General features: G+C 51.7%; 1 protein-coding gene across 1 annotated transcript in view; it reads right to left on the minus strand.

Moving 5' to 3' along the window:
• Positions 1-27,273, minus strand: part of anxa6 (annexin A6) — a 154,058-nt gene that overhangs the window by 36,686 nt on the left and 90,099 nt on the right. The window contains 5 exon segments of the mRNA XM_038796250.1: positions 1,792-1,905; positions 8,708-8,802; positions 12,770-12,851; positions 20,026-20,104; positions 23,924-23,982. Of these exon segments, the coding sequence (XP_038652178.1) occupies positions 1,792-1,905; positions 8,708-8,802; positions 12,770-12,851; positions 20,026-20,104; positions 23,924-23,982 (429 nt within the window).

The following is a 27,273-nucleotide window of genomic DNA, read 5'->3' on the forward strand; positions in this document are numbered from 1 at the left end:
CTGGATTAGCAGCCCAATTATAATACTACTACACCACTGGCTCCCCTTGTCCGAGGGTCAGTACTGAGGGAGTGCCGCACTGTCAGAGGGTCAGTACTGAGGGAGCGCTGCACTGTCAGAGGGTCAGTACTGAGGGAGTGCTGCACTGTCAGAGGGTCAGTACTGAGGGAGTGCTGCACTGTCGGAGGGTCAGTACTGAGGGAGTGCTGCACTGTCAAAGGGGCAGTACTGAGGGAGTGCTGCACTGTCAGAGGGTTAGTACTCAAGGAGCGTTGCACTGTCAGAGGGTCAGTACTCAGGGAGTGCTGCACTGTCAGAGGGTCAGTACTAAGGGAGTGCTGCACTGTCAGAGGGTCAGTACTGAGGGAGTGCTGCACTGTCAGAGGGTTAGTACTGAGGGAGTGCTGCACTGTTAAAGGGGCCATACTGAGGGAGTGCTGCACTGTCAGAGGGTTAGTACTGAGGGAGTGTTGCACTGTCAGAGGGTCAGTACTCAGGGAGTGCTGCACTGTCAGAGGGTCAGTACTCAGGGAGTGCTGCACTGTCAGAGGGTCAGTACTGAGGGAGTGCTGCACTGTCAAAGGGGCCATACTGAGGGAGTGCTGCACTGTCAGAGGGTTAGTACTGAGGGAGTGTTGCACTGTCAGAGGTCAGTACTCAGGGAGTGCTTGCACTGTCAGAGGGTCAGTACTCAAGGAGTGCTGCACTGTCAGAGGGTCAGTACTGAGGGAGTGCTGCACTGTCAGAGGGTCAGTACTGAGGGAATGCCGCACTGTCAGAGGGTCAGTACTGAGGGAGTGCTGCACTGTCAGAGGGGCAGTACTGAGGGAGTGCTGCACTGTCAGAGGGTCAGTGCTGAGGGAGTGCTGCACTGTCAGAGGGTCAGTACTGAGGGAGTGCTGCGCTGTCAGAGGGTCAGTACTGAGGGAGTGCTGCACTGTCAGAGAGTCAGTACTGAGGGAGTGCTGCACTGTCAGAGGGTCAGTATTGATGGAGTGCTGCACTGTCGGAGGGTCAGTACTGAGGGAGTGTTGCACTGTCAGAGGGTCAGTACTGAGGGAGTGCTGCACTGTCAGAGGGTCAGTACTGAGGGAGTGTTGCACCGTCAGAGGGTCAGTACTGAGGGAGTGCTGCACTGTCAGAGAGTCAGTACTGAGGGAGTGCTGCACTGTCAGAGGGTCAGTACTGAGGGAATGCTGCACTGTCAGAGGGTCAGTACTGAGGGAGTGCTGCACTGTCAGAGGGTCAGTACTGAGGGAGTGCTGCACTGTCAGAGGGTCAGTACTGAGGGAGTGCTGCACTGTCAGAGGGTCAGTACTGAGGGAGTGCTGCACTGTCAGAGGGTCAGTACTGAGGGAGAGCTGCATTGTCAGAGGGTCAGTACTGAGGGAGTGCCGCACTGTCAGAGGGTCAGTACTGAGGGAGTGCTGCACAGTCAGAGGGTCAGTACTGAGGGAGTGCCGCATTGTCAGAGGGTCAGTACTGAGGGAGTGCTGCACTGTCAGAGGGTCAGTACTGAGGGAGTGCTGCACTGTCAGAGAGTTAACAGGATCCATGTGGGTTGGAAGCTGTGACCAAACTGAGATAGTTTATTGACTTGTTCAGTCTCACAGCTCCCTTCCCACTCAGCCCAGTTCGCCAGCTATCCCCTATTTATATACTCAAAGACAATTATTACTCGTCTCATTATCCTTTACAATGTAACTGACATTAACGAACCTTTACAATGTAAATGGTAAGACATTGACATAAAGCTATGAACACAGACTGTGCGTGGAGCACATCTCTGACCTGGATCGCTTTCTGCAACTGCTTTGCATCAAATTGAGCTGGAGTCATCATTAATCCCAGAATGATCTTCTGCAAAGGGCCACCAACTTCTGATTTCAGGTCTGCCATCAGGTCCTAGAGTGCACCAAAAACTTTCATAGATATGGGGAATAAAACTATTTCAATGCAACAGAGAACAGTCTTGCATGAAGACTGGCTATTTGGCCCCTTCATTTTCTGATGGAGGGTCATTGACCCAAAACGTTAACTCTGATTCTCTCTCCAGATACCTGATATGCTCAGCATTTCCACCATTTTCTGGTTCTGCACCTGTATCGCTGTTAGCGGACACCCAGTCTAACTCCACTCTCCCCCTCACTCCCCGCGCCTATTAATATCCCACCCAGACCCCTCCCCCTCACTTCCCATGCCCTTTACTATCCCAACCAATCCCACTCTCCCCCTCACTCCACGCGTGTATTAATATCTGACCCACTCAGTCTAACTCCACTCTCCCCCTCACTCCCCGCGCCTATTAATATCCCACCCAGACCCCTCCCCCTCACTTCCCACGCCCTTTACTATCCCAGCCAATCCCACTCTCCCCCTCACTCCCCAGGGCCTTTAACATCCCACCCAGTCCCATTCTCCCCATCACTCCCAAAACCCTTTGATATCCCACCCAGTCTAATCCCACTCTCCTCCTCAATCCCTGTACCGTTAGAAATCCCACCCAAACTAATCCCACCCTCCCTGGACTCTTTCATACCCCACCAGGTGTCATACAGCATCAGCACTGCCACCTGAAGGCACCTCGCTGTATTGCAGATTAATGAAAATTTACATTAAACATCATGAATATGCTGCCTGAAAGGATAGTGGAACTGATTTGATTTTCACATTCAAAAGAGAATTAGATAAATACGTTTTTAAAATTGTTTTAAAGGTGGTGGTGCGGTTTGTTACAAATTGACTGGGTTACTGGGCTTCAAGCATTAACTGAGTCAGCAGGTTAGGGATTAAAGACCCACTTCAGGACCTGGGAATCTAGGCTCCAGGACAGTCCTGAGGGAGCGCTGCAATGTTTGTGCCTCGACCAACATTAGTGAAGCAGATGACGATCTGGTCATCATGACATTGCTGCCTGTGGGACCTTGCTGTGTGGAAATTACCGACTGCATTTCCCACATTGCAACATTGGCTACAATACTAAATTACTTCATCACTTTATCACAGTGAGAATTTGAAAGGTGCGACAGAAATGCAAGATTCACTTTCCCTCGATTCCGAGTGCGGTTTGCAAGTCAAAGACATTAATGTGAGACGGCAGGTGAATGCAGAGAAGCATTAGGCTGATAGAAACACCAGATATCTCACTGAAAAGGATTGCACGTGTGGAGGTAACTAACATTTACCGGGTGTCAATAACTGGTTACAGCGATCAATGGACCTGTTACTGACTACAGCACGGACGGGTTTGGTCTCAATTGAAGTCCTCTATCCAATTATGCTGTGCTGCTTCGTCTGAGGGAGGGTTACTGAGATGTTGGTATACATACATAGAAAGATACATGGAAAATAGAAACAGGAGGAGGCCATTCAGTCCTTCGAGTCTGCTCCGCCATTCGTTATGATCTTGGCTGATCAAGTCAATACCCTGATCCCGCTTTCCCCCATACCCCTTGATCCCTTTAGCCCCAAGAGCTGTGTCTAATTCCTTCTTGAAATCACTCAACATTTTGGCCTCAACTGCTTTCTGTGGTAGTGAATTCCACAGATTCACCGCTCTCTGGGTGAACAAATTTCTCCTCACCTCAGTCCTAAAAGGTTTATCCCTTATCCTCAAACTATGACCCCTAGTTCTGGACTCCCCCACCATCGGGAACATTCTTTCTGAATCTGTCTAACCCTGTTAGAAATTTATATGTTTCTATGAGATCCCCTCTCACTCTTCCAAACTCCAATCAATATAATCCTAACCCACTTAGTCTCTCCTCATATGACAGTCCCGCCATCTCAGGAATCAGCCTGGTAGACCTTCGCTGCACTACCTCCACAGCAAGAACATCCTCCCTTAGATAAGGACACCAAAACTGCCCACAATACTCCAGGTGTGGCCTCACTAATGCCCTATACAGTTGCAGTAAAACATCTCTATTCCTATACTCAAATCCTCTCGCCATGAAGGCCAACATACCATTTGCCTTCTTTACTGCCTGCTCTACCTGCGCGCTTACTTTCAGCGACTGATGCACGAGGACACCAAGGTCTCGCTGAATATCCACCTCTCTCAATTTACCCCATCAAGTAATAATCTGCCAGCAAATATTTTTTGCTACCGAAGTGGATAACCTCACATTTACCCACATTATACTGCATCTGCCCTGCATGTGCCCACTCACTCAGCCTGTCCAAATCCCGCTGAAGCATCTCTGCATCCTCCCCACAGCTCACCCTCCCATCCAGCTTTGTATCATTTGCAAATTTGGAGATAATACATTTAATTCACTCATCCAAATCATTAATATATAATGTGAACATTTGGGGTCCTAGCACAGGTCCCTGTAGGATCCCATTGCCTGCCAACCGGGGAAAGACCCATTTATTCCAATGTTTTGCTTCCTGTCTGCTAACCAGCTTTCTATCCATCTCAAGACACTACCCGCAATCCCATGCACTTTAACTCTACATATTAATCCGCTATGTGAGGCCTTGCTGAAGGCCTTCTGAAAGTCTAAATAAACCACATGTATGTACCTGTCAGGCAGGGAGGAAGTTGTCGAGCAAGGGAGCCGTGGTTTACTAAGGAAGTTGAAGCACTTGTCAAGAGGAAGAAGGCTTATGTTAGGATGAGACATGAAGGCTCAGTTAGGGCACTTGAGAGTTACAAGTTAGCCAGGAAGGACCTAAAGGGAGAGTTAAGAAGAGCGAGGAGAGGACACGAAAAGTCGTTGGCGGATAGGATCAAGGAAAACCCTAAGGCTTTCTATAGGTATATCAGGAACAAAAGAATGACTCGAGTAAGATTAGGGCCAATCAAGGATAGTAGTGGAAAGTTGTGTGTGGAATCAGAGGAGATAGGGAAAGCATAAATGGATATTTTTCGTCAGTGTTTACACTGGAGAAAGACAATGTTGTCGAGGAGAACACTCAGGTTCAGTCGACCAGGCTAGATGGAATTGAGGTTCAAAAGGAGGAGGTGTTAGCAATTTTAGAAAATGTCAAAATAGATAAGTCCCCTGGGCCAGATGGGATTTATCCTAGGATTCTCTGGGAAGCCAGGGAGGAGATTGCTGAGCCTTTGTCCTTGATCTTTATGTCGTCTTTGTCGACAGGAATAGTGCCGGAAGACTGGAGGATAGCAAATGTTGTCCCCTTGTTCAAGAAGGGGAGTAGAGACAACCCTGGTAATTATAGACCTGTGAGCCTTACTTCGGTTGTGGGTAAAATGTTGGAAAAGGTTATAAGAGATAGGGTTTATCATCATCTTGAAAAGAACAAGTTGATTAGCGATACTCAACACGGTTTTGTGAAGGGTAGGTCATGTCTCACAAACCTTATTGAGTTTTTTGAGAAGGTGACCAACAGGTGGATCAGGGTAAAGCTGTTGATGTGGTGTATATGGATTTCAGTAAGGCGTTTGATAAGGTTCCCCACGGTAGGCTATTGCAGAAAATAAGGAAGTATGGAATTGAAGGTGATTTAGCGGTTTGGATCAGTAATTGGCTAGCTGAAAGAAGACAGAGGGTGGTGGTTGATGGCAAATGTTCATCCTGGAGTTCAGTTACTAGTGGTGTACCGCAAGGATCTGTTTTGGGGCCACTGCTGTTTGTCATTTTATAAATGACCTGGAAGAGGGTGTAGAAGGATGGGTTAGTAAATTTGCAGATGACACGAAGGTTGGTGGAGTTGTGGATAGTGCTGAAGGATGTTATAGGATACAGAGGGACATAGATAAGCTGCAGAGCTGGGCTGAGAGGTGGCAGATGGAGTTTAATGCGGAAAAGTGTGAGGTGGTTCACTTTGGAAGGAGTAACAGGAATGCAGAGTACTGGGCTAATGGCAAGATTCTTGGTAGTGTAGATGAACAGAGAGATCTCGGCATCCAGGTACATAAATCCCTGAAAGTTGCCACCCAGGTTAATAGGGCTGTTAAGAAGGCATATGGTGTGCTAGCCTTTATAAGCAGGGGGATTGAGTTTCGGAACCACAAGGTCATGCTGCAGCTGTACATAACTCTGGTGCGGCCACACCTGGAGTACTGCGTGCAGTTCTGGTCACCACATTATAGGAAGGATGTGGAAGCTTTGCAAAGGGTTCAGAGGAGATTTACTAGGATGTTGCCTGGTATGGAGGGAAGGTCTTACGAGGAAAGGCTCAGGGAATTGAGGTTGTTTTCGTTAGAGAGGAGAAGGCTGAGAGGTGACTTAATAGAGACATATAAGATAGTCAGAGGGTTAGATAGGGTGGACAGTGAGAGTCTTTTTCCTCGGATGGTGATGACCAACACCAGGGGACATAGTTTTAAATTGAGGGGTGAGAGATATAGGACAGATGTCAGAGGCAGTTTCTTTACTCAGAGAGTAGTAGGGGTGTGGAACGCCCTGCCTGCAATAGTAGTAGACTCGCCAACTTTAAGGGTATTTAAGTGGTCACTGGATAGACATATGGATGAATATGGAATAGTGTAGGACAGATAGGCTTCAGATGGTTTCACAGGTCGGCGCAACATCGAGGGCCGAAGGGCCCGTACTGCGCTGTAGTGTTCTATGTTCTATGTTCTTCTATGTTCTACATCCACTGGTTCTCCCTGGTCAATTCTACAAGTTTCATCCTCAAAATATTCCAGCAGCTGTGTCAAGTAGATTTCCCTTTCGTAACTGCATGCTGACTTTGTCTGATTCTGCCACTGCTTTCCAAACGCTATGCTTTGAAATCCTTCATAATAGATTCTAGCAATTTCCCTACCCACGTTAGGCTGACTGGTCTATAGTTCCCTGTTTTCTCTCTACCTCCCTGTTTGAATAGCGGGGTTATATTAGCTACCCTCCAATCTGTCGGAACCATTCCAGAGTCCAAAGAATTTGGGAAAATGACCACCTATGGATCTATTATTTCTAGTGCCACTTCCTTAAGTACTCGGGGATGAAGATTATCCGGCCTTGGAGATTTATCAGCCTTTAAACCCCAAAACCACTTCTTTGCTAATACTAATTTCCTTCAGCCTCTCACTAAAACTCGTCTTTCTCACGTTCATATGTTTTGGTCCTGTCCAAAGCTAGAGGATTACTGGAAGGAGGTGTTTAGGGTAATTTCCAAGGTGGTGCATGTGAAACTGGACCCGGGTCCCCGGGAGGCCATATTCGGGGTGTTGGACCAGCCGGGGTTGGAAACGGGTGCGGAGGCAGATGTTGTAGCCTTCGCCTCGTTGATCGCCCGAAGGCGGATCCTGTTGGTTTGGAGAGCAGCCTCTCCACCCTGTGCCTTGGTGTGGCGGGGGGACCTGTTGGAATTCTTGACCCTTGAGAAGGTTAAGTTCAAACTGAGGGGAAGCTTGGAGGGCTTCTACAATTCATGGGCACTATTCATTATACACTTTCAAGAACTGGATAACATCGAACATTAGTTGGGGGGGGGGGGGAAGAGGGTGGGGTGCGGGGGGGGGGAGGGGGGCTGTATATGTTGAAGATGGCTATGGGTAATCCCTGATTCCTTTTTTTTCTTTGTCATTTGTTTATGTTAACATGCGGGCTGATGTCTGGGCATGGTGGGAGGGTGGGATCGTTGTTACTGTTATGGGGTTTGAGATATTTGTTGTTGGTTATTGATTGTTGTTGGGTGTAAATTCAGGAGACAAATTGTGAAAAAGGAGGAGAATAAAAATTATTTTTTTTTAAAAACTCGTCTTTCTCAGAACTTCCGGTACATTATTCATGTCTTCCCTTGTGAAGACAGAAGCAAAAGGACAAATTTAGTTCCTCGGCCATTCCTTTGGTCCTCGTTATACATTCCCTAGTTTATGACTGTAAAGGGGCCTATATATACATATACCCGAACAATAATTGTTAAATTATATACACCTTAGCTAGATGCAGCTCCCCATGACTCGGCGTTACACTGCTGAAGCTATTAACATCCTCTCCCTCTTGGCATCTCTTACCTCATCATTATAGGAGGTGCTATTTACATAATCTCGCACATAATCCATAACAAATCTGAGTTCTACAGGCACCACACTTCAGGAAGAGAGTGCAGCCGTGATTTTCGCAACTGGGAACAGGGTTAAAGGGTTTGGGTTACATGGAGGAACTGGAGAAGATCTTGGAATTGTTCTCCTCCGAGCAGAGGGGGTCAACAGGAGAGGTGTTCAAAATCACAGAGTTAAACATGGAGAACCCATTTGAAATGAAATGAAATGAAAATCGCTTATTGTCACGAGTAGGCTTCAATGAAGTTACTGTGAAAAGCCCCTAGTCGCCACATTCCGGCACCTATCCGGGGAGGCTGGTACGGGAATCGATCCGTGCTGCTGGCCTGCTTGGTCTGCTTTAAAAGCCAGCGATTTAGCCCAGTGAGCTAAACCAGCCCCTATTTGCACCGGCAGGAGGGTCAGAAACCAGCAGACAGGCCTGAAGATAATTTGCAAAAGAACTAAAGGCAATATGAGGGCAATCCTTTTTTTTGAAGACAGCGAGTGGTCAGGATTTGGGAAGCACAGCTCCAGTAGGGAGGTGCATACGGATTCAGTAGCTGCAGCCCCCGAAATAGAACTGGACAAATAATTGAAGTGAAAAATAAAGCACCGGGGCTTTGTGGAAAAAGTAGGATTGATTGGAAATCTCTGCCTCAGAGCTAGCACAGAGTCCAAAGGGCAGAAGGGCCTGGTGGTGAACGGTCGGATTCCATCAGGAGGTTGATGGTGGGACGGGTGACCTACCCTCCCGAGCTGGGATTTGAACTGCTGTCGCAGCTGCTGTCTCTGAGCGTTGTTTCTCTGGGCAATTATATTGATGATTGTTTCTTCGTCGGTGCCTGAAATGAAAAAAAAAACAGACGTCATTCCCCCATTGCGGACAAAACATTCATTAACTGCACCTTCCCAGACACAGGGACGGGCGAATCATTCCAATCTGTCTCCCAGCTGATCGCTGTGTTTCCCTCAATGCCGTCACTCTCTGAACTCATCTGTAGTATTGTGTGAAGCAAATAATGACATGATGGGAAAACTAGTCAAGTCTTCTTGGTACAAGTGAATTTAAACTGATTTTCATATAACCTAAGGCCCAGAATACAGAGACAGCCGAGGTCAGCATGTCTTGGGAACTGGGTGACTCTGAGAGTCTAGATAAGGCTTGGAGCTAGAAGTAGTCTTTATACATAACAAGCTGAACAACTGTCTCTTTCTGTATGTAAACAACTTCTTCCCTTTCTTAAAACAAAGACAAGATAATGATATGAAACTCAAGTCCCCTAAAGGTCAGAAGGTGACGCCATTGTAACGATTATTACTTATGTTTTACTTTCAATCAAATTCCTGACCAAGCTGTATAAGAATCGCCTTCTTTTCTGTACTATCGCAGACTTGGGACGGACTCCGCAGTTTGTAATTGACTGCCTTCCGACTTTCCAAGTATCAGCCAATTTCTGCTAGCAGTTCTAATTCGGGAATAAAGTTCAGTTTTGCTTATCTAATGAATGCTGTTTGAATTTCTCTATCACAGTCAAGACGCGGGGAAAATATAAAATACAACACATCCAGATGTGGTTCCACACGTGGGGTCAACGATGAGTCAGAGACGACCTTCTTGTTGCGCAGCGATTCGCATTATTGCCTGGAAACCAGAAGGTTTGAGTCCTACCCCAGGACCCGACGGCCAAGGAAGACGAGTTGATAACGCGACCAAACAGGTCAAGTATCAACCTGGAAATCATAGAACATACAGTGCAGGAGGCCATTCGGCCCATCGAGTCTGCACCGTCCCACTAAGCCCTCACACACCCTATCCCGGTAACCCACTATCCCCTCCTAACCTTTTTTTTGGTCACTTAAGGGCAATTTAGCATGGCCGATCCACCTGATCCGCACCTCTTTGGACTGTGGGAGGAAACAGGAGCACCCGGAGGAAACCCACGCACACACGGGGAGAACGTGCAGACTCAGCACAGACAGTGACCCAACGGGGAATCGAACCTTGTGTGACCGTACTGCCCTACATCCTTCCAACACGTGGCAGTTTTTTAATTCTTTCGTGGTTTGTGGGCGTGAATGGAAAGACGAGTATTTAGTATCTCTCCCAAATTGCCCTCGAGGGGGAAGTTAAGAGCCAACCACATTGCTGTGGGTCTGGAGTCACGTGTAGGCCAGACCGGGTAAGGGCGGCAGATTTCCTTCCCTGGAGGACATTACTGAACCAGATGGGTCTTGACGACAATCGATGATAGTTTCAGGGTCACCATTACTGAGACCAGCTTTTCAATTCCAGAATTTTTTATTGTATTCATTCATTACATGGTGGTGGGATTCAAACACATGTCCCCAGGGTACTACCCCGAGCCTCTGGATTATTAGAACAGGATCAAGAGTGTTTGTAAAAATTCATTGATTAACGAGGCCATGGCTAGCATTTATCACCCAGCCCTCCTTACCCAGAGTAGCAATCAAACTGAGTGGAGCCAAACCGGAAAATACTGGACAATCTCAGCAGGTCTGGGGCGAGAAAAGGCAGCTCGCTTTTCCGGTCTGGGTGACTCTTTGTCAAAGCTCCAAACCAAAGGGAGTAACCTACTGGGCCACTAGAGGGCAGTTAAGAGTCGATTACATTGATGTGGGACTGAAGCCACAGAGGCCAGGCCAGCGGACATAACAATCACAGGCCGATTGGGCCGTTTGGCCCTCAGAGCCTGATCCATCATTCGATAAGACCAGGGCCGATATTCCCCCTCAACCACCTCCCGTAGTGTCCAGAAATCTATCAAGCTCTGTCTTAAATATATTCGATGGCCGAGCAACCTCAGCCTCTTGGGTAGAAAAATCCAAAGATTCCTCCTTATCTGGTCCGAAACAGCTGGTCCCTTTTTCTCAAGCGGTGATGCCGTGTTTTAGACCCCCCCCGGCCATGGGGGGGGGGGGGGGGGGGGGGGGGGGGGGGGGGGGGGGGGGGGGGGGGGGGGGGCGGAGGGGGAAGACAATCTCTCGGTGTCTGGCCTGTCAAACCGCCTCTCCTTTTTCCTTATTTTAAACATATTTGTATTAAGGTATTTGAAAGATTTTATAATAATAACAATGACATAAACATGGTGTAATAAATATTCTCCCCCCCCCCCCCAACCCAACCTTCACACACCCCAACCCCAACCAGACAACCACAACCCCCCCCCCCCCCCCCCCCCCCCCCCCCGGAATACTGCACCTGCTGACATTTTAATTTTCCCCGAGAAAGCCGAGGAACGGTTGCCACCTCCGAGAGAACCCAGCCATGGGCCCTCTCAAGGCAAACATTATTTTCTCGAGACTGAGAAACCCAGCCATGTCACTAACTCAGGTTTCTACATTCGGGGGGATTTGAGTCCCTCCACATTAACAAGATCCGTCTCCGGGCTGCCAGGGAGGCAAAGGCCAGGACGTCGGCCTCCTTCGCCCCCTGAACTCCCGGCTCTTCCGACACTCCAAAGGTCGCTACCTCCAGACTCGGCACCACCCGTGTTTTTAGTACCGTGGACATTGCCTTAGCGAAACCCTGCCAAAACCCTCTAAGCTTCGGGCATGCCCAAATGTGGGGAACGTATTGTACCAACCATTCACCACTGTATCACGCTATTGCCCATGTGGGCTCCACCTATGGACCATTGTACTGTACTACACGGAAGTATCATGTTGGTGCCCTTGTGGGCTCCGCCCCTGGCTCCGCCCCCTTGAGGGGAGGTATAAAGAGCAGCTGCCCTGTTGGCAGCTCTCATTGGCCAAGCAGTCGCAGGCAGGCACTGTTCTAGTCGATTAAAGCCACTGTTGACTTCAACTCTCTGTCTCGCGTGAATTGATGGTCGCATCGCCAAAACATGTGGACACGATTTGCTGGGCTTCCCGCGCACCTCACACACCTGTCCTCTGCTCCGAAAAACTTGCTCATCTGGACTCGAAACGTTAGCTCTTTTCTCTCCCGACAGATGCTGCCAGACCTGCCGAGATTTTCCAGAATTTTCACTTTTGCTTCCTGGGGAAATGTCTTTGAATCCCATAGGGTGCCGGCGGAATTAAAATTCAATTCATAAATATAATTGATCAATAAAAAAAATCTGGAATTGAAAGCTCGTCTCGCTCTCTAACTGCACTGTGGGTGCACCTACACCTCAGGGATTGCAGCGGTTCAAGAAGGCAGCTCACCACCGCCCTCTCATGGGCAATAAATGCTGGCCCAGCCGGCGACGCCCAGATCCCGTGGACGAAGGAAAACTATTTTCCAACCAAATTAAATTTTTCAAAATATACACGGTGGTGGGATTTAATCTTACGCTCACAGTCTATTCGCTCTATGGTATCATCTCTCTATGGCACTGTACCCAAGGGATCAGAGTGGGTCATTTCTGGGGTGGTGGGGGGGGGGGGGGGGGGGTACACGTAACGTCAGTTCACAGATCACAGAACCCCTTCAGTGAAGCAGGCGGCAATTCAGCCCGCCAAATCTACACCGACCCTTCCGAAAGAGTACCCTACCCAAGCCAATCCCCTGTCCTAGTCCCACAGCCCCTCGCACTGATCATGGCCAATCCACCTAACCTGGACGTCTTTGGGAGGAGGAAACCGGAGCCAACCGGAGGAAAGCCACGCACACACGGGGAGAACGTGTAAATTCCGTACGGTCACCCGAGGCCAGAATCAAACCCGGGTCCCTGGCGCTGTGAGGCAACAGTGCTAACAACTCTGCCCAACATGTCGCCTCGTCCTCGATGGACCGAATGACCCCCGTTTTTGTTCTGGAACATTCTGCGGACAATCACTGACCGAATCCTTTCATCGCCTTGCGGAGTGCCTTGGCATCTTCTTCTGGCTTGAAATCAGGAGCTGGACGGACCGTCCCTTTCAGCTGTTTGGGAAGAAACAGAGTTGGTAAGCTCGGGTGGAGTGTGGGATAATGCAGAGAGGAGGGAATGTTGGCGCGGAGAGAGGGGACAGAGAGGGGCAATCCCACCACAATACAGCCCTACAGCTCTCTACCCCTGTGCATGGTTCCCATGGTGACAGACCCAGTGGATGCAACGAGAACATTTCATTTTTTACACAGCGGGTTGGTGCATCTGAAAGTTCCGGCCTGAAAGTGCGCTGGAAGCAAATTCAACAGGAACTTTCAAAAAGGGGGAATAGGATGGAAAATGATTTGTGAGGAACTTCTCTCTGCGTCAATGACACTGTTTCAGGTCCAGCTGCAAACCCCACCCAAACAGTAGGCTATTTGACTGTAGTGGGAACAGAGAGAAACTTCTTCCAGGTCATTCCAAACGGGGTTAATGGATGGAGTTAAGTTGGCTGCTCCCAAACTTCTGCCAACCTGGTGGTATGGAGGGGGGGGGGGGGGGGGGCTGGGTACTGACATCAGTTGAAGCACCTTCGGCAGTTACTAATACCAGATACTCACTCTAACCCAGAGTGAAACCAGGAGTGTGGTTGAAAGACCCCAGTAACACACTGGGACCCTGCCCAGTAACACACTGGGACCCTGCCCAGTAACACACTGGGCACTGGGACCCTGCCCAGTAAAACACTGGGTGCTGGGATCCTGCCCAGTAACACACTGGGACCCTGCCCAGTAACACACTGGGACCCTGCCCAGTAACACACTGGGACCCTGCCCAGTAACACACTGGGACCCTGCCCAGTAACACACTGGGACCCTGCCCAGTAACACACTGGGCACTGGGACCATGCCCAGTAACACACTGGGACCCTGCCCAGTAACACACTGGGACCCTGCCCAGTAACACACTGGGCACTGGGACCCTGCCCAGTAACACACTGGGACCCTGCCCAGTAACACACTGGGACCCTGCCCAGTAACACACTGGGACCCTGCCCAGCAACACACTGGGACCCTGCCCAGTAACACAATGGGCACTGGGACCCTGCCCAGTAACACACTGGGACCCTGCCCAGTAACACACTGGGCACTGGGACCATGCCCAGTAACACAATGGGCACTGGGACCCTGCCCAGTAACACACTGGGACCCTGCCCAGTAACACACTGGGTCCCTGCCCAGTAACACACTGGGCACTGGGACCATGCCCAGTAACACACTGGGCACTGGGACCCTGCCCAGTAACACACTGGGACCCTGCCCAGTAACACACTGGGACCCTGCCCAGCAACACACTGGGACCCTGCCCAGTAACACAATGGGCACTGGGACCCTGCCCAGTAACACACTGGGACCCTGCCCAGTAACACACTGGGACCCTGCCCAGTATCACACTGGGCACTGGGACCCTGCCCAGTAACACACTGGGACCCTGCCCAGTATCACACTGGGCACTGGGACCCTGCCCAGTAACACACTGGGACCCTGCCCAGTATCACACTGGGCACTGGGACCCTGCCCAGTAACACACTGGGTACTGGGACCCTACCCATTATCACACTGGGACCCTGCCCAGTATCACACTGGGCACTGGGACCCTACCCATTATCACACTGGGACCCTGCCCAGTATCACACTGGGCACTGGGACCCTGCCCAGTAACACACTGGGACCCTGCCCAGTAACACACTGGGACCCTGCCCTTTAACACACTGGGACCCTGCCCAGTATCACACTGGGCACTGGGACCCTGCCCTTTAACACACTGGGACCCTGCCCAGTAACACACTGGGACCCTGCCCAGTATCACACTGGGCACTGGGACCCTGCCCAGTAACACACTGGGACCCTACCCAGTAACACACTGGGACCCTGCCCAGTATCACACTGGGAACTGGGACCCTGCCCAGTAACACACTGGGACCCTGCCCAGTATCACACTGGGCACTGGGACCCTGCCCTTTAACACACTGGGACCCTACCCAGTAACACACTGGGACCCTGCCCAGTATCACATGGGCACTGGGACCCTGCCCAGTAACACACTGGGACCCTGCCCAGTAACACACTGGGCACTGGGACCCTGCCCAGTAACACACTGGGAACCTGCCCAGTAACACACTGGGCACTGGGACCCTGCCCAGTAACACACTGGGACCCTGCCCAGTAACACACTGGGACCCTGCCCACTAACACACTGGGCACTGGGACCCTGCCCAGTAACAGACTGGGAACCTGCCCAGTAACACACTGGGCACTGGGACCCTGCCCAGTAACACACTGGGACCCTGCCCAGTAACACACTGGGCACTGGGACCCTGCCCAGTAACACACTGGGACTCTGCGCAGTATCACACTGGGACCCTGCCCAGTAACACACTGGGACCCTGCCCAGTAACACACTGGGACACTGCCCAGTAACACACTGGGACCCTGCCCAGTAACACACTGGGCACTGGGACCCTGCCCAGTAACACACTGGGACCCTGCCCAGTAACACACTGGGACCCTGCCCAGTAACACACTGGGACCCTGCCCAGTAACACACTGGGACCCTGCCCAGTAATACACTGGGACCCTACCCAGTATCACACTGGGACCCTGCCCAGTAATACACTGGGACCCTGCCCAGTAACACACTGGGACCCTGCCCAGTAACACACTGGGACCCTGCCCAGTATCACACTGGGACCCTGCCCAGTAACACACTGGGACCCTGCCCAGTAACACATTGGGACCCTGCCCAGTGACATACTGGGCACTGGGACCCTGCCTAGTAACACACTGGGACCCTGCCCAGTAACACGCTGGGCACTGGGACCCTGCCCAATATCACACTGGGCGCTGGGACCCTGCCCAGTAACACACTGGGCACTGGGACCCTGCCCAGTAACACACTGGGCACTGGGACCCTGCCCAGTAACACACTGGGTCCCTGCCCAGTAACACACTGGGAACTGGGACCCTGCCCAGTAACACACTGGGCACAGGGACCCTGCCCAGTAACACACTGGGCACAGGGACCCTGCCCAGTAACACACTGGGCACAGGGACCCTGCCCAGTAACTCACTGGGCACTGGGACCCTGCCCAGTATCACACTGGGACCCTGCCCAGTAACACATTGGGACCCTGCCCAGTAACACACTGGGCACTGGGACCCTGCCCAGTAACACACTGGGCGCTGGGAACCTACCCAGTAATACACTGGGACCCTGCCCGGTATCACACTGGGCACTGGGACCCTGCCCAGTATCACACTGGGCGCTGGGACCCTACCCAGTAACACACTGGGACCCTGCCCAGTATCACACTGGGCACTGGGACCCTGCCTAGTAACACACTGGGACCCTGCCCAGTAACACACTGGGACCCTGCCCAGTAACACACTGGGCACTGGGACCCTGCCCAGTAACACACTGGGCACTGGGACCCTGCCCAGTAACTCACTGGGCACTGGGACCCTGCCCAGTAACACACTGGGCACTGGGACCCTGCCCAGTATCACACTGGGACCCTGCCCAGTAACACACTATGACCCTGCCCAGTAACACACTGGGTGCTGGGACCCTGCCCAGTATCACACTGGGACCCTGCCCAGTAACACACTGGGACCCTGCCCAGTAACACACTGGGACCCTGCCCAGTAACACTCTGGGCACTGGGACCCTGCCCAGTAACACACTGGGCACTGGGACCCTGCCCAGTAACACACTGGGCACTGGGACCCTGCCCAGTAACACACTGGGACCCTGCCCAGTAACACACTGGGCACTGGGACCCTGCCCAGTAACACACTGGGACCCTGCCCAGTAACACACTGGGACCCTGCCCAGTATCACACTGGGACCCTGCCCAGTAACACACTGGGACCCTGCCCAGTAACACATTGGGACCCTGCCCAGCAACATACTGGGCACTGGGACCCTGCCCAGTAACACACTGGGACCCTGCCCAGTAACATACTGGGACCCTGCCCAGTAACACACTGGGCACTGGGACCCTGCCCAGTAACACACTGGGCACAGGGACCCTGCCCAGTAACACACTGGGCACTGGGACCCTGCCCAGTAACACACTGGGCACTGGGACCCTGCCCAGTATCACACTGGGCACTGGGACCCTGCCCAGTAACACACTGGGCACTGGGACCCTGCCCAGTAACACACTGGGTCCCTGCCCAGTAACACACTGGCACTGGGACCCTGCCCAGTAACACACTGGGCACAGGGACCCTACCCAGTAACACACTGGGACCCTGCCCAGTAACACACTGGGCACTGGGACCCTGCCCAGTAACACACTGGGACCCTGCCCAGTAACACACTGGGACCCTGCCCAGTAACACACTGGGACCCTGCCCAGTAACACACTGGGCACAGGGACCCTGCCCAGTAACACACTGGGACCCTGCCCAGTAACGCACTGGGCACTGGGACCCTGCCCAGTAACACACTGGGACCCTGCCCAGTAACACACTGGGACCCTGCCCAGTAACACATTGGGCACTGGGACCCTGCCCAGTAACACACTGGGACCCTGCCCAGTAACACACTGGGCACTGGGACCTCCCCATTACCCCTGAGCCCCTTATTAATCAAGAACCTATCTTTCTCTGTCTTAAAGACACTCCGTGATTTGGCCTCTGTTTTAAAGGATCGTCCCTTTAGTCTGAGATTATGTCCTCTGCTTCTAGTATTTGATCACTGAGAGTTCATTATGTTGTAGATAAACAGGAGGATATTGCTGGGAAGCGATCTGTCCATTCATCAATCAGCGGCAGAGACAAACAGGAGATAATTCCTTGGTTAGAGAAAGGCTGTTAGGAGTCATCAGAGGCAGGTGGGGATTTTGCAATCAATCCCAATATGTAGGTACTTACATTCCAATCTCGAGAAGATTTCAGCTGAGCAGTGTTAGTGGGGCAGCAGGAGGCACAGGCAAATCAAGCACTTAAAGAGACAGCACCCCAGTGTACGTTGTGGCTTTTTAACAATTTCAGGTCTTGTGACAATTTGCATGAGCAAAATGGGCTGAATGGCCTCTTTCCGCAATGTATGTTTCAATCATCCCATCAATGTCAAATCATTATTGAAAATCTTCCCTTGCTGCTGTCTTGACATTTGATCAACATTGAAACAGTCCATGTAAACATTGAGAATGGAAGGCCTGTGTGTAAACAGTCCGCTGTGACAATGTAGTTGAGGGCTGTGGCCAGTAGGTGGAGTGTGTGTCTGAAGTCTGTCCCCCAACTCAGCCAACTCACCTTGTGAATATATTAAATAAGAATACATTCATCAAAGAGCTGTGGGCAATTTAACAGTGATTTTTCACAATGATCTAATTAGCAAAATAAATCAGCATTGGAACATTAAATTAATCTCGAAATTCTTCATTTCCGTTTTCTGAAGCTCTTCGTTTCCATTTTCTCAAGCAATCGGTCTGCTTTAAATTCCATTTTTATGGGCAAGGGGGAAGGGTCAGATGTCTGACTTAATGGGAGTCACAGATTCCCATGATGCCATCTGAGGCACCCGATAACCTCTCAAAGACAACAATATCGGGAACCTGCCCAAACTACTCTTGGGTAATAGAAGTTCATCAGCATTCACCCTGGGGAGTGATACATCGATTGCTACCCTTCCCAAAATTACAACACAGGCCTCACTTCAGAGACTCCTCACTGGCTGTAACGAGCTTCTAAACATAGGAGGTCGAGAAAAGCACGCTAGAAATACAAGTTTTGTGTTTCTAATGTTGCTGGAGGATCACCAACTCGGTGAAAGATGCTCTTTGGTCAGCCCGAGGCGTGTTGGCCTTCCAGCACAAAGAGATGTCCCTGACTGGGTGTTACAGACTGGTGCATTCCAAAGTCCAGGACGACGTGCTGAGAGCTGCACTAAAGCTTGGGGCAGCCACCGCAGAGGCTCAGTGGGGAGGGCCGCTGTTTAAGACCTGCACTGAGGGGCTGGGAATTGTATAGAACCCCCTCGGGCTGTACGACTCACATTGAATGGATACGGTGAATGTTACATGTGTCATGTGAGAGCACCTTTAAGAAATGGGTGTTTATCAAATAGCGGCAGTGATGTCAGAGTGTGGGTGGAGCTGGGCTGCCTGCCTGCTTTTACTTTCGTCATTGAGCTGGCAGCGACAGTGTGTGTTTGGTTTCGTTTTCAGAGTTGGAGCTGCATCCAGCCAAACGAGGTATAATTTTGATCTCTCCTCTGCGTGAAAAGAATGCCTTCAGATCACTTGCTAATTTAAAAGTGATAACTGCTCTCAGTAGAGAATTTAAACCTGACGTCTTTGTTAAAGCGGGTATTTGTCTCATGGATGTTGCTGGGAAAGATTAAGGGTTACTTATAGAGTACTGTATTCTTTTGGGAAGTTGAGTTGATAGTTGCTAAGATGTTTAACTGTGTGTTTATAAAATGTTAACTGGATTGATAGAATAAACATTGTTTTGTTTTAGAAGTACTTTAGATCTCTGTGTACCACCCCTGTAGAGTGGGCCCTGTGTTCCCCATACCACAATCTATTAAAAGTTGTGGGTCAGGTGAACTCCATGATACACTTTGGGGTTCTCTAAACCCTGGCCCGTAATACATGAATCACCTCAGAGTGCAACGTGATCTTGTAACTTTTGTGTTGACTATTTTGAAATGTCTGTAACGTTTCTTTGACTGTATTGAAGCACCCAGAGAGCAATGTGATCTATGGAGAGGACCTGAACGTTATTGCACTTTGGGTGATGGTTACTCAGAAATGTTTGTAATGTTCTTTCAGATTTAAAAAATTGTCAGTCACTTTTATTGTTCTTTGTTCTTAAGGGTTTCGGCCAAGGTTGGTATCATGACCGGTACAGGTTTGGAGGGCCGAAGGGCCTGTTCCTGTGCTGTATTGTTCTTTGTTCGTCCCACAGTGCTGCACCCGAGGGGCATTATGAAGAACGGTCACCGTTCCAATTTGCAATACTCTGAGAATTTAAGCTTCCCAAAAAAAACCTTCAAATTCACTCGACCGGCGAATACTGTCTCTTTAAGATCTGAGCTGCGTGCTTCGCACAGACGGATCAAACGCAAGCTTGCATCCAGCGGAAGGTTTGTGAAAGGGAAAGCGCAGCAGGGTCCAGGGGTGGGTAGTGAGGGGAAAAGAGGGGCTGAAGCAACTTGTGCAAACCAAACCTCGATTCGAGTGGCGGCGCTGACTTCCCAAATCTGATAGGCAACCTGCGCGGCCTCGGGGAAAAATTCACCTGCAGCACTGTAACATCAAGCACACAGTACAATGTGGTGAGGCCTAGGAATGGAACGGGGAGGGGGGGGGGGGGGGGGGGGACAACTCTGAAAATAACATGGGGAACACAATGGACACATCTGGTCCCAAGACGGGCTTCCAACAACATATCTGCGCCAGCATCAAGGTTGTCTACTCCTACCTCCGTAATGTCGCCCCTTCTCAGCTGCTGCCGAAACCCTCATCCATCCTAACTTCCAAACTTTATTAACTCAAGCTCACCCCATTGCTCTGCTGTCTGTATGCTAATCCCCTCAACGCGCTGTTCACCCATTCCTCGCCTCTCCCCGCGATCCCCGTCTTGCTGCGCTATATCGGTTTGGTTTAACCTCTCCGCAGTTTGAAAAACCCTCACCTTCATCATCCAGTTCCTCCAATGGCCTTATCTCTTGGTGTAGCTCGGCAACCCGGCATTAATTCCGCACTCCTCCGCCTCTGGCCATTCACCCATCCTGCATTTTAACCCTTCCACCACTGGGACCATGCCTGCAGAAGCCTGGGAATCCTGACAGGAACCTTTCTCCTAATAATAATAATCTTTATTGTCACAAGTAGGCTCACATTAACACTGCAATGAAGTCACTGCGAAAATCCCCTCGGCACCACATTCCGGCGCCTGTTCGGGTACACAGAGGGAGAATTCAGAATGTCCTATTCCCCCAACAAGCACGTCTTTCGGGACTGTGGGAGGAAACCGGAGCGCCCGGAGGAAACCCACGCAGACACGGGGAGGACGTGCAGACTCAACACAGACAGTGACCCAGCGGGAATCGAACCTGGGACCCTGACATGAAGCAACAGTGCTACCTGTTTGATGGTAAAATCTATCTCTTTGATGAAACTTTGTCCTAACACAAAAACAGAAAATGCTGGACAATCACAGCAGGTCTGACAGCATCTGTGGAGGGGGGAGGAGGTAACGTTTCGAGTCTGGATGACTCTTTATGTGGCTAAGTGCCAAATCTTATTTTTTTTATAATCACTCCTCTGAAGCACCTTGGGTTCTTTCACTACTTTAAAAGGTGCTATCTGAAGGCAAGTTGTTGTTGTGTTCTATCTACAGGGCAACCCAAACTAGCCACTCCACAGCAAAATCTCCATGAGGTTAAGCCTTAACTAGATGTGATCTTCATCACCAGCCTCTTCCTAATGTAACAGCCTGACAAAGTCCAACCAAACCCCCCCAGCACAACTCAGCCCTCCCCCACCCAACTCAACCCTCCCCCACCCAACTCAACCCTTCCCCACCCAACTCAACCCTCCCCCACCCAACTCAACCCTCCCCCACCCAACTCAACCCTCCCCCACCCAACTCAACCCTCCCCCACCCAACTCAACCCTCCCCCACCCAACTCAACCCTCCCCCACCCAACTCAACCCTCCCCCACCCAACTCAACCCTCCCCCACCCAACTCAACCCTCCCCCACCCAACTCAACCCTCCCCCACCCAACGCAACCCTCCCCCACCCAACTCAACCCTCCCCCACCCAACTCAACCCTCCCCCACCCAACTCAGCCCTCCCCTACCCAACTCACCCCTCCCCCACCCAACTCAACCCTCCCCCACCCAACTCAACCCTCCCCCACCCAAATCAACCCTCCCCCACCCAACCCAACCCACCCCCACCCAACTCAACCCTCCCCCACCCAACTCAACCCTCCCCCACCCAACTCAACCCTCCCCCACCGAACTAAACCCTCCCCCACCCAACTCAACCCTCCTCCACCCACCTCAACCCTCCCCCACCCAACTCAACCCTCCCCCACCCAACCCAACCCACCCCCACCCAACTCAACCCTCCCCCACCCAACTCAACCATCCCCCACCCAACTCAACCCTCCCAACCCAAGCCCAATGCTAACTCTCCCCAACCCTAACCCTAACCGTACCTCAACCCTCCCCAACCCTCACCAACCCTCCCCAACCAAGCCCAATGCTAACCCTCCCCAACCCTAACCCTCCCCATCCCAACTCAACCCTCCCCAACCAAGCCCAACGCTAACCCTCCCCAACCCTAACCCCCCCCCACCCTAACTCAACCAAGCTCACCCCTAACCCTCCCCAACCCTAACCCTCCCCATCTCACCTCAATCCTGAAGCGAGCATAAGCAAGCCCAACCTAGCACTGTCCAACTCAACCCAACTGAGCCCAATTCATCCCTAACCCCAAACTAAACACGCCCAATGCAACCCTAACACCAACCAGCCAAACCCAGCTCAACCCTAAGCCCAACCCAGTCAAGCCCTACTCAACCCTAACCCCAATCCAACCCTAACACAAACCAGCCAAACCCAGCTCAACCCTAAGGCCAAACCAGTCAAGCCCTACTCAACCCTAACCCCAATCCAACCCTAACACCAACCAGCCAAACCCAGCTCATCCCTAACCCCAAACTAAACACGCCCAATGCAACCCTAACACCAACCAGCCAAACCCAGCTCAACCCTAACCCCAACCCAGACAAGCCCTACTCAACCCTAACTCCAATCCAACCCTAACACCAACCAGCCAAACCCAGCTCAACCCTAAGCCCAACCCAGTCAAGCCCTACTCAACCCTAACCCCAATCCAACCCTAACACCAACCAGCCAAACCCAGCTCAACCCTAACCCCAACCCAGACAAGCCCTACTCAACCCTAACCCCAATCCAACCCTAACACCAACCAGCCAAACCCAGCTCAACCCTAAGCCCAACCCAGTCAAGCCCTACTCAACCCTAACCCCAATCCAACCCTAACACCAACCAGCCAAACCCAGCTCAACCCTAAGCCCAACCCAGACAAGCCCTACTCAAACCCTAACCCCAACTCAACTGAGCCCAACCCAACCTCAACTCAACCCTAACCACAATCCAACTGAACCCAACCCCAACTCAATAGAGCCCAACCCAATCTTAACCCCGACCCAACCCTCCCAAGTCCTCTTGCTTTTATCTTGGATTCTTCGTTGCTCTGGTGCTGAGGTTTGGGTTAACTGTATGTGCAAGCCCACCTATTGGGAGCTCTCCATTATCCACCGCAGCCTGCTACGTACTGGGGTGGAGGGCGGGAGAGTGTGAGAAATGGACATCCTTTCTTTGTTGCAAATAGCAGAGGCTCCACGAGAAGAACCCACCTCCAACAGAACTGAAGCCAACCCAGCAGTTATGTTGCAGAAAGTGGAGGAGCCCAGTGTCGAACTTCGTGTTCAAAGACAAAGTCATCTGATTCCACAATCAAAGCTCCTTTGCATCATCTTCCTGGGAAGTTAGGAACATGGGAACAGGAGCGGAGTCCATTCAGCCCCTCGAGCCTGTTTTAGCATCAGTAGATCATGGCTATCCTCTATCCTAACCCCTAGCCAGTTTGGTTCTGTGACTAAATGGCCTGACCCAGCGAAACTCTATTATTCTCAGTTTTGAAATTTCAATGGAGCCTCAGCAGCATTTGAGGAGATTCCATATTCCTGCTATCCCTTTGTGTGAAGCAACCCCCTGATTAACACAGCTCTTAACATCATGCCCCTTTGCTCTGGACTCTCTCCCAGCAGAGGAAGTTGTTTCTGTCTATCTGCCCTATCAATTCCTTCCATCTGCCTCTTTCCTCTTTCAATGGCTTAACTGACCCACATCAGCTGTCTCACATCAGCTAAACCTTTCGGGATTTATTTAACCATCCACCCCTGAATACCTGCACCATCAAACAGATCGATACTTGGCCTCAGTATTAATGGGGACCTGGAGACTGGGAAATGCTGACCCGTATTAATCACACAAGGAGCAATGCTGACGCGCAGAACCTTACTCATCATCGCCTCCGCAGAGTCGCAGCAGAGCTCGCTTGTAATCTCCGGAGGTGTCACTCTGAAAGGAAGTGGACAGCCATGTGTCAATACAGTGCAAAACATTCGTGACTTCATTGTACCACAATCCAAACCTCGACTTGCCACCATGGTATTAACGGCTGGGTTAGTGGTACTGCCAGTGAGGAGGTAACCGCGTTCCCCCTTCCCCTCAATCTCTCCCTCATCACACTACAAGGTGGGCTGCACACCAACAATGCTGATCAGGAGCATGAGCCACCTGCCACTTTGCCCGGTGCCCAATGTGACTCCTTGCCAATGAGGGAGCTGCCCATCAGTGGTGAGGCTGAGAAAGATGTCCATTCAGTCACATGAGGATATGCTTCTATTCCACCCCCGGCAATCTCCCTTGGGTATCTCAACCAAGTTGCCATTCTTCCTTCACTTCGACAAGTGACAGATTGACCATGGTAGCAGGGCTGGCTCTGTCCTTACCCATCACAACACACACCACACACACACCCACACACACACACACCCACACACACACCCACCCACACACACATCCACCACACACACATCCACCCACACACACACACACAGATTGACCATGGTAGCAGGGCTGGCTCTGTCCTTACCCATCACAACACCACACACACACACCCACACACACACACACCCACACACACACCCACCCACACACACATCCACTCACACACTCATCCACCCACACACTCATCCACCCACACACACACCCACCCACACACTCATCCACCCACACATACATCCACCCACACACTCATCCACCCACACCACACCCACCCACACACGCATCCACCCACACACACACCCCACACACACTCATCCACCCACACATACATCCACCCACACACTCATCCACCCACACACACACCCACCCACACACTCATCCACCCACACACACACACCCACCCACACACACATCCACTCACACACTCATCCACCCACACACACATCCACTCACACATTCATCCACCCACACACACATCCACCCACACACTCAGCCACCCACACACACATACCACCCACACACACATCCACCCACACACACATCCACCCACACACTCATCCAGCCACACACACACCCCACACACTCATCCACCCACACCACATCCACCCACACACACATCCACCCACACACTCATCCACCCACACATACACTCACCCACCCACAGACACACACACCCCACCACACACACACCCCACACACACCCATCCACCCACACACACATCCACCCACACACTCATCCACCCACACACACATCAACCCACACACTCATCCACCCACACACACATCCACCCACACACACATCCACCCCACACATACACTCACCCACACCCACACACACACCCACACACACACCCATCCACCACACACTCATCCACCCACACACACATCCACCCACACACTCATCCACCCACACACACACTCACCCACACCCACACACACACCCACACACACACTCATCCACCCACACACACATCCACCCACACATACACTCACCCACACCCACCCACACACACATCCACCCACACACACATCCACCCACACATACACTCACCCACACCCACACACACACCCACCCACACACTCATCCACCCACACACACATCCACCCACACACACATCCACCCACACATACACTCACCCACACCCACACACACACCCACACACACACACACCCACCCACACATACATCCACCCACACACTCATCCACCCACACACTCATCCACCCACACACACACCCACCCACACACACACCCACCCACACACCCACCCACACACACATCCACCCACACACATCCACCCACACACACACACACCCACACACTCATCCACCCACACACTCATCCACCCACACACTCATCCACCCACACACTCATCCACCCACACACACACTCACCCCCACCCACACACACACCCACCCACACACTCATCCACCACACACAACATCCACCCACACACACATCCACCCACACATACACTCACCCACACCCACACACACACCCACACACACACACACCCACCACACCATACATCCACCCACACACTCATCCACCCACACACTCATCCACCCACACACACATCCACCCACACACACATCCACCCACACACACATCCACCCACACACATCCACCCACACACACATCCACCCACACACACACCACCCACCACACCCACCCACACACACATCCACCCACACACACATCCACCCACACACTCATCCACCCACACACTCATCCACCCACACACACATCCACCCACACACTCATCCACCCACACACACACACACCCACCCACACACCACCCACACACACACCCACCCACACATCCACCCACACACACACACACCCACACACTCATCCACCCACACACTCATCCACCCACACACACATCCACCCACACACTCATCCACCCACACACACACCCACCCACACACACACCCACCCACACACCCACCCACATCCACCCACACACTCATCCACCCACACACACACCACACCCACACACTCATCCACCCACACACTCATCCACCCACACAACACATCCACCCACACACCCACCCACACACACATCCACCCACACACACACACACCCACACACTCATCCACCCACACACACACACACCCACACACTCATCCACCCACACACACATCCACCCACACACACATCCACCCACACACACATCCACCCACACACACATCCACCCACACACACATCCACCCACACACACATCCACCCACACACACATCCACCCACACACTCATCCACCCACACACACACCCACCCACACACACATCCACTCACACACACCAACCCACACACACATCCACCCGCACACACACTCATCCACCCACACACACATCCACCCACACACACATCCACCCACACACACCAACCCACACACACATCCACCCACACACACATCCACCCACACACTCATCCACCCACACACACATCCACCCACACACACATCCACCCACACACACATCCACCCACACATACACTCACCCACACACACACACACCCACACACACATCCACCCCCACTCATCCACCCACACACACACCCACCCACACACTCATCCACCCACACACATCCACCCACACACTCATCCACCCACACACACATCCACCCACACACTCATCCACCCACACACACACCCACCCACACACTCATCCACCCACACACTCATCCACCCACACACTCATCCACCCACACACTCATCCACCCACACACACACACCCACACATACACCCACCCACACTCTCACCCACACACACACCCACCCACACATACACACACCCACCC

The sequence above is a fragment of the Scyliorhinus canicula genome, chromosome 4, assembly GCF_902713615.1.
Source record: "Scyliorhinus canicula chromosome 4, sScyCan1.1, whole genome shotgun sequence".
Lineage (NCBI taxonomy): Eukaryota > Metazoa > Chordata > Chondrichthyes > Carcharhiniformes > Scyliorhinidae > Scyliorhinus > Scyliorhinus canicula.